The 9,133-nt window shown below is 42.6% G+C and overlaps 1 protein-coding gene across 2 annotated transcripts in view; it reads left to right on the top strand.

The window, feature by feature from the left end:
* The window catches only part of LOC121298824 (H-2 class I histocompatibility antigen, Q9 alpha chain-like), a 28,726-nt gene extending 20,377 nt beyond the window's left edge, over nt 1-8,349 (top strand). Inside the window, exons 4-8 of one of the 2 annotated variants that reach the window (XM_041226066.1) lie at nt 539-853; nt 1,475-1,570; nt 5,632-5,661; nt 5,932-5,979; nt 8,239-8,349. In XM_041226066.1, the coding sequence (XP_041082000.1) occupies nt 539-853; nt 1,475-1,570; nt 5,632-5,661; nt 5,932-5,978 (488 nt within the window). In that variant the 3' untranslated portion in view covers nt 5,979; nt 8,239-8,349. The remainder of the gene's footprint in view (nt 1-538; nt 854-1,474; nt 1,571-5,631; nt 5,662-5,931; nt 5,980-8,238) is intronic. The other variant, XM_041226067.1, reaches the window with a different exon arrangement.
* Nucleotides 8,350-9,133: the final 784 nt, after the last annotated feature.

Below are 9,133 nucleotides of genomic sequence, written 5' to 3'. Positions count from 1 at the left end.
ACTCTCTCTCTGATATAGACACTCTCTCTCCTGATATAGACACTCTCTCCCTGATATAGACACTCTCTCCCTGATATAGACACTCTCTCTCTGATATAGACACTCTCTCCCTGATATAGACACTCTCTCCCTGATATAGACACTCTCTCCCTGATATAGACACTCTCTCCCTGATATAGACACTCTCTCCCTGATATAGACACTCTCTCCCTGATATAGACACTCTCTCTCTGATATAGACACTCTCCCTGATATAGACACTCTCTCTCTGATATAGACACTCTCTCCCTGATATAGACACTCTCTCTCTGATATAGACACTCTCTCCCTGATATAGACACTCTCTCTCTGCAGTGACTCTGCTCTCCCTGATATAGACACTCTCTCTCTGATATAGACACTCTCTCTCTCTCTGATATAGACACTCTCTCCCTGATATAGACACTCTCTCCCTGATATAGACACTCTCTCCCTGATATAGACACTCTCTCTCTGCAGTGACTCTGCTCTCCCTGATATAGACACTCTCTCCCTGCAGTTCCCCCTGAAGTGACTCTGCTCCAGAGGAAAGCTTGTGGATCTGCAGACATGGAGGTCCTGTGTCATGTGACAGGGTTCTTCCCCCGCGCTGTGGCAGTGAACTGGGTCAGAGACGGGCAGGATCAGCTGGAGGAGGGGGTGCAGAGTGGGGAGGTGCTGCCCAACCAGGACGGGACCTACCAACTAAGAAAGATCCTGACACTGAGCCCTGAGGAGCAGGGGAGACACCACTACTCCTGCCAGGTGGACCACATCAGCTTCAAAGAGAGACAGATCTACATCTGGGATCCCAACATGAGGAGCAGCAGCGAGGGTAATGAGGGTGATGATGAGTTAGAGATAGAGAAAGGGATCTTGACAGTGAGATCTGAGGAGCAGGAGAGACACAGCTACTGCCAAGAGGACTACGGGGGGGGGGGGGGGGGGATGATAGACTCTGTTGGAGGGAGAGGGGAGGAGGAATGAGAGAGATGGAGTGAGTAGAGGAGAGAAGGAATGAGAGAAATGGAGTGAGTGTAGGGGAGGAGGTAAGAGAGAGATGGAGTGAGTGGAGAGGAGAAGGAATGAAAGAGCTGGAGTGAGTGGAGAGGAGGAGGAATGAGAGAGCTGGAGAGAGTGGAGGGGAGGAGGAATTAGAGAGATGGAGTGAGTGGAGAGGAGGAGGAATGAGTGAGATGGAGTGAGGAGAGGAGGAGGAAAGAGATGGAGTGAGTGGAGAGGAAGAGGAATGAGAGATGGAGTGAGTAGAGAGGGAGCTGGACTGTGTGTTCTGGGGAGGGAGGCTGAATCTAGTTATTGTTCTTGAGCTAAATCAAGAAATCAAGTAGCTGTCAATTCAGTTGATTCAATTCAGTGAAGTTGTTCCTGTGTTGATTTGCGCTGGCTGAGTGAATGCAGTAAAGTAACTCCCACAAACCCTGCTCTGTGTTTGCAGGCGGCCCCCCTATTGAGATCATTGCTGCAGTCATAATGACTCTACTGGCTCTGGCTGCAGCGGTCATTGGAAGGGTGATCTGGAAGAGGAGACAAGGTGAGTGATGGATAGGGAGAGGGAGGGAAGAGAGGGAGGAGGGAGGGGAGAGAGGGAGGAGGGAGGGGGGCAGTGAACTGCAGTGCTTTCAGCAGACACACACACAGTACGTTCACAACTCAGACCTGAACTGGCTCAGAGTCGATCAGATGAGAAGATTCTTTCACACTTGAGCACAGAGCTGTGCTGGCTCTGGCCTCATATGCACACACATAGCCTCTGAACTGCAGTGTGTGTCTGATGATGTCATATCGAGCGCCCCTTGTATGAGACATTTCCCTCCCAAGTCACAGAGGCGGAAGTGTTTATATCTACAAGCCTGTCTTGTGTCATTTGTGTTTCTACTTCAAGGTGGTCGTTCCGTGATCACTAAGATGTAATGTTGCTCTGATATGTTAATACACCTGTTTGTTTAAATTTCCAGTCTCTTCTTCGGGGGTATGTGGGCTTGTAAAGACACAGTGTTCTACTCTGCATTTACAGATGAGTCTCACAACTCTTCTATAGTGTCTATAGAAAGTCTACACCCCCTTGAACTTTTTTCACATTTTGTTGTGTCAGTGCCTCAGAGTTTCATGCCTTTAAATGAGGATTTTTTTCCACTTGTCTACACACCATACTCCACACTGTTAAGGGGGAAAAAAGTTTTTATTGAGATAACAATTATATATTAAAACTAAAAAACTGAAAGCTCATAATTGGATAAGTCTCCATCCACTGAGTTAATACTTGGTGGAAGCACCTTTGGCAGCAATTGCAGCTGTGAGTCTGTTGGGATAGGTCTCTACCAACTTTGCACACCTAGATTTGACAATATTTGACCTTTCTTCTTTACAAAATTGTTCAAGCTCTGTCAAGTTCCTTGGGGAGCGTTGATGGACAGCAATCTTCAAGTCATGTCACAAATTTAGGTCGGGGCTCTGACTGGGCCACTCAAGGACATTTACCTTTTTCTTCCTTAGCTACTCCAGTGTAGCTTTGGCTGTGTGCTTTGGGTCGTTGTCATGCTGAAAGGTAAACTTCCGACCCAGTTTCAGCTTTGTTGCAGAGGGCAGCAGGTTTTCCTCAAGGACTTCTCTGTATTTTGCTCCATTTATTTTCCCTTCTATCCTGACAAGTGCCCCAGTCCCTGCCGATGAGAAACATCCCCATAACATGATGCTGCCACCACCATGCTTCACAGTAGGGATGGTGTTCTTTGGGTGATGTGCTGTGTTGGGTTTGCACCAAACATAACGCTTTGCATTTAGGCCAAAAAGTTCCATTTTAATTTCATCAGACCATGAAACTTTTTGCCACATGGCTACAGAATCTCCTAAGTGTTTTTTTTTTTTGCATACTTCAAACAGGATTCAAGTTGGGCTTTCTTGAGTAATAGCTTCCTTCTTGCCACACTACCATATAGGTCAGATTTGTGGAGTGCTTGGAATATTGTTGTCACATGCACACTTTGACCAGTCTTGGCCATAAAAGCCTGTAGCTCTTATAAAGTTGCCATTGGCCTCTTGGTAGCCTCTCTGATCAGTCTCTGTCTTGCTCGGTCATCCAGTTTGGAGGGACAGCCTGATCTAGGCAGGGTCTTGGTGGTGCCATTCACCTTCCACTTCTTAATAACACTATGTAACACAAATTTTGTTCCTGGGTAGTAAGTGTTATTTCCCAATTGCTTATGCCTCAAAAGTATAGAAAATACTTTTTATACTAAAGTAATTTTTGTATTACTTTAGCATAAATACATGTTAATTTGGATTCATATGTTGTTTTTTTCTGACTTTATTTGAACGAAAAGACACACATTTGCCTGTTTTCCCATTGGAAATAGTGATATTTTGAAATATCACTGTTCTGGTCACAAAAGCAAAGTTTGTGGCGAATAATAGCCATTTTCTATACTTTTGAGGCATAAGCAATTAGGAAATAACACTTACTACCCAGGAACAAAAAAAAAAAGAAAATTTGTTGCACGGTGTGATCGTCTTGACCGTGCTTCAAGGGATAGTCAAGGCATTTTATATTTTTTTTATACCCATCCCCTAGCTGTTCCTTTCAACAACATTGTCCTGCAGTTTTTTTGAAAGCGCCTTGGTGATCCTGGTTGAGTCTTTGCTTTGAAATGCACTATACAGCAGAGGGAACCTACAGGAACTGCTAAATTTATCCTGAAATCATGTGAATCACTACAATTTAACACAGATGGAGGCCATTTAACTTGGTGTGTGATTTTGAAGGTGATTCGTTACACCTGAGCTAATTTAGGATTGCTATTACAAGGGGGGTAGACACTAACCAAGCTATTTTAGTTTTCATTATTAATAAATTTTCTATACATTTCTAGAATATGTTTTTCACTTGGAAGTTGTGGGGTAGGATGTGTAGATACATGAAAAAAATATGTATTTTAATGCATTTTAATTCCAGGCTATAAGGCAACAAAAGGTGAAAATTTTGAAAGGGGGTGAAGACTTTCTATAGGCACTGTATATGTAATGTAACAATAAATCCTATTTATTTTCTTACTCATTAAAATGACCTATTTTTGCTGTTTAACAAAAGAGAAACTCATTTGTTTAACAGCTAAAAATAAACATCTGCAATTGTGTCGTTCTCCCCTCAGAGCCCGAGTTTATTCACCAGATCCTAAGAGCGCATCACAGTGCTATCAATGATACAATAAAAAATAAAGCACTTCATGGATCAGAAGAGTGAATCCAGCCCCTTGTTTCTAGATTGAGACATAGCAACTCTGAAGCTGTTAAAATAACAGTATATACTAACACAATAACTATTTAGAAATGAAACATTGTGTATTTATTGCAGATCAGAACAACTCTTTATTTTCTATATATTGTCATCTAATGAAAATGTATCAAATGTACAAAAAAACAGATTAGAAAAAGTAGATGAGCTGTTACCCTTTAAAAATGTGATATACACAGAATCTGAATTATTGAACACATAATGCATTAGATTGTGTATTTTATTTAGAATGTTGCTCACAAACTAATACAGCCCAATACATGACGCTGCTATAGACTTGCCGAGCACACTGACATGGGTTTGTACTTCAAAAATAAAATGCAAAATAGCAAACCCTGGACGATTTCACAATTTCACTGCTTCTATCCGGGACAAAACATGAAGGCTGAAAATGGGTCCAATCCCAGCTTTCCCGGGATGTCTGGTAACCCTTTCAAATCACGGCACTTTCAATTGAATAAACCTCCACAAGCTTGTGGCTTTATTGTTTAGATTGCATAACTGTTAGTGTTGTGATGCAGATGATAAAGCTGGTCTGTGTGCAGGGCTACAAGCACGTTACTTTAAACAGAGGACTGGATTCACCCCATGAAAGAAACCTCTCATTTCTTATAGGCTTTACTGGAATGATTTGTTACAGATCGAGGTTCCCACAAAACCCAACATTTCCTCATATTGATATGTATCAGAATCCGATCACAGGTTATGTTTGTAGATATTTGTGAAATTATATTCCTGACAGTTTCATGGCAACTTGGCTTTTTTCACATTTCCTCCACATGAATTATTAAATGTCTTCACATTATAGCACAGATATAAAAGTCTGTTTGTATTTTGCGATCCTCTGCCTCTCTCTCAGCGTTCTATCACAGATATGTTTTGGTTCTGTTGTCCGAGTAACAATCCCAGCTTCCTGTTGCTGTAGTCTGTGTCTGTGTGACGCTGACACTGGGGGCTTTGCCCACGAGAGTACGTGGCAAACGTAAGCTGACTCAGAGACCACTGCGTTCACAATGGAGCAAAAAACTGAGCAAAGTCGTCACAGAGCCCCCTCAGGAGCTGGGTTGGACCTAGACTGGACCTGCGCTGGACCTGGGCTGGACCTTAATTTGACCTGGGCTGGACCGGCTGCATTTACAAAACAAGAAAAAGAGCTGAGCTGTCTCAGAGTGGGAGTTAAAAGTGTCTCGGGTGAATGGAATAAAAGTGTCTCCGGTGAAAGGGTTTGGTGCTGTGTGAAAACACAACTATGAAGCCAGTGAGAATCAGCTCGGTGACTAATCCTGTGTTTTCTTTCCACTCAGGTGCCCAGAAGGGTTACAGCCCAGCTCAAAGTAAGTGCTGGATTGAGAGATTTTCCACATTGTGAATTTTAAACAGTATCTTATATGTTTGATTGAGTTGTCAATAGGAGGCTCCTGGGGATAGTGGCTGCTTATTCCTCTGATTCTGCTATTCAGATCCTACAAACAGTGTGTCTGTGAAGTTAGACAGTTTAACTGGAAACCAAGCGTCCCTCTGTGTGTGTCTCTTGTGTCAGTGAGTCTCTAGTGCTGCTGTCTCTGCTCCATGCTGTGTCTCACTGGTCGTGTTGTTTGTTTCAGACAAGGAAGGCTCCAACACTTCGTCTGACAACACCACTAATGCCTGAGGTAAGAATCAGTCCTGAACACTGAGAGGCTGTGCAGTCTTATTCACAATCACTCGTAAACATACAAACATGCAGAAATTGAAGGGAAATATTGAGGACATTTTAGGGTTATGTAAGTGGTGTTGGTGGTTTTGTTCCTGAGCTGAGCTACATTGTGACTGTTGACCTCACTGATCCTCTTTGCTAACACCCCTTTTCTGTCTCATTCCGGGGGTGCGTTCAACCAGGCGAACTTTCACAACAAACAATTAGCTTTGAACAAGGTGAGTTGAACAGGTTACTGAACATTCCACGAACATTTGAAGTGTGCAACACATCCTAACATCTGAAAGCAAAACGGCCCGGATTAGCTATTTTAAAACTGGAATTCATATTTTTTCTTTTTTCTAAGTAAACAGACCCTTATCATCATCGTCATCATCATCATCATCATAACACTATGTAACACAATTTTTGTTCCTGGGTAGTAAGTGTTATTTCCTAATTGCTTATGCCTCAAAAGTATAGAAAATGGCTATTATTCCCCACATTTGTTTTGGTGGTCCCTTGTTTGTATTGATGAGAGTTGAAGTTTTTATTAATTAGATTTGAAGTTTGTGTTGATTGTTGAAGTTTGTATTGATTGTTGAAATTTCTATTGATGAGTTGAATTTTGTATTGATGAGAGCTGATGTTTGTATTGACGAGAGCTGAGGTTTGTATTGATGAGTTGAAGTTTGTATTGATGAGAGTTGAATTTTGTATTGATGAGAGCTGATGTTTGTATTGATGAGAGTTGATGGTTGTATTGATGAGAGTTGATGGTTGTATTGATGAGAGTTGAAGTTTGTTTTGATTGATGAAGTTTGTATTGATGAAAGTTTGTATTGATTGAAGTTTGTATTGATTGTTGAAGTTTGTATTGATTGTTGAAGTTTGTATTGATGAGAGTTGAAGTTTGTATTGATTGTTGAAGTTTGTATTGATGAGAGTTGAAGTTTGTATTGATGAGAGTTGAATTTTGTATTGATGAGAGTTGATGGTTGTATTGATGAGAGTTGAAGTTTGTTTTGATTGATGAAGTTTGTATTGATGAGAGTTGAAGTTTGTATTGATGAGAGTTGAAGTTTGTATTGATGAGAGTTGAAGTTTGTAGTGATGACAGTTGAAGTTTGTATTGATGACAGTTGAAGTTTGTATTGATTGTTGAAGTTTGTATTGATTGTTGAAGTTTGTATTGATGAGAGTTGAAGTTTGTATTGATGACAGTTGAAGTTTGTATTGATGACAGTTGAAGTTTGTATTGATGAGTGGACTGTCTTCTCTTTTAGCATTGCTGCATGCATCCTGTTTAAAGGCAGGCATTGAGTCTGAGTGAGTCGGTGCCTTCACTTCACTTTGAAATGTTACAGTTCCCTTGTCTACTGGTCCAGCTTTGTTTATTTACCAAGTTGTTGTTTTTCTCAATCAGAATGTGCTTTTGATAATACTGTAGATAGTTTGTTAAGAGTGTCTCACTGTTCCCCAGTGTTCCAGTCCCCAGGGTTAGTGTTCCCCAGTGTCCCAGTCCCCAGGGTTAGTGTTCCCCATTGTCCCAGTCCCCAGGGTTAGTGTTCCCCAGTGTCCCAGTCCCCAAGGTTAGTGTTCCCCAGGGTTCCAGTCCCCAGGGTTAGTGTTCTCCAGTGCTCCAGTCCCCAGGGTTAGTGTTCCCCAGGGTTCCAGTCCCCAGGGTTAGTGTTCCCCAGTGTTCCAGTCCCCAGGGTTAGTGTTCCCCATTGTCCCAGTCTACAGGGTTAGTGTTCCCCAGTGTCCCAGTCTCCAGGTTTAGTGTTCTCCAGTGTTCCAGTCATAGAGAAAGGGACAGACGAGGCACCTTCATGTGATCAATACATTGCAATGTTCATCAGCCATCAGCTTTCTGTTCCACATCACTGATGCAGCAGACCTGCTTCACTGTGCATTGCAATGAGAGCTGCCCATCACTGCTGTGAAACAGCATTGACCCTCCAAAAACTACATGCAGAGCAGCAGCTCGGCTCTGTGTGGGAGAGCAGAGCAGTGAGCAGGTGCAGAGAGACTAGTAAGAGGAGAGGAGGGAGGGGTGAGGATTTGCATCTGCTGATTTTCGAACATGCGTGTGGTTGAATGTATTGAGTTCTGTAAATTGCTTTCATTGAAATGCTTGAGTTGTGCATATTATTATACACATAGATTGAGAGGATGTTTAATTTTCAAGGCTTTTCTTTTTTTAGTAATAAGGTTTTGGTCTCTTCATATTTAGACATCTCTGGGGCCCAGGTGGTGCAGACAGACAGACAGACAGCGGCTGCTTCACCAGCCTCTCATTCCTGCCTTTCACCTGCAGGGTTCCTGAGGTTAAATCCAGCTGCTCCATGTGTGTGAGGTGGTGTTCGGGTCAGGACTCAGGGGCTCTCTCTGCACAGAGCCTACTAGTCCTCTGTTAAAATGAATTTAAAAATTGTAATCTGAGGCATTTAAATGATTTGAATAAAAAATATTGAGACTGCAGTTGTCTTTTAGTGTGCTTCTTTTATTTTAATCTAGGTCCTACCCATGTTGCAGCCTGTCCCGTGCACGGCTCTGGTATGTTTCAGTGTGATTAAGCAGCACCACATTCACAGATCTGCTCAGTTACTGTCACTGGCAATGCTGCAGCACTGATCAGCACCACATTCACAGATCTGCAGTTACTCACTGGCAATGCTGCAGGGATGTTTCAGTGTGATTAGCAGAGTCTGCAGCACTACATCAGGGATCTGTTTCTGTCACTGTGTGAGCACTGATAGCAGAGTCTGCAGCTCTATCAGGGATGTTTCAGTGTGATTAGCAGAGTCTGCAGCTCTATCAGGGATTAGTTTCAGGGATGTTTCAGTGTTAGCAGAGTCTGCAGCTCTATCAGGGATGTTTCAGTGTGATTAGCAGAGTCTGCAGCTCTATCAGGGATGTTTCAGTGTGATTAGCAGAGTCTGCAGCTCTATCAGGGATGTTTCAGTGTGATTAGCAGAGCAGAGTCTGCAGCTCTATCAGGGATGTTTCAGTGTGATTAGCAGAGTCTGCAGCTCTATCAGGGATGTTTCAGTGTGATTAGCAGAGTCTGCAGCTCTATCAGGGATGTTTCAGTGTGATTAGCAGAGTCTGCAGCTCTATCAGGGATG

This window comes from Polyodon spathula, chromosome 24 (genome assembly GCF_017654505.1).
Source record: "Polyodon spathula isolate WHYD16114869_AA chromosome 24, ASM1765450v1, whole genome shotgun sequence".
In the NCBI taxonomy this organism is placed as follows: Eukaryota; Metazoa; Chordata; class Actinopteri; order Acipenseriformes; family Polyodontidae; genus Polyodon; species Polyodon spathula.
This window is presented reverse-complemented; position numbering and strand designations above follow the sequence as displayed.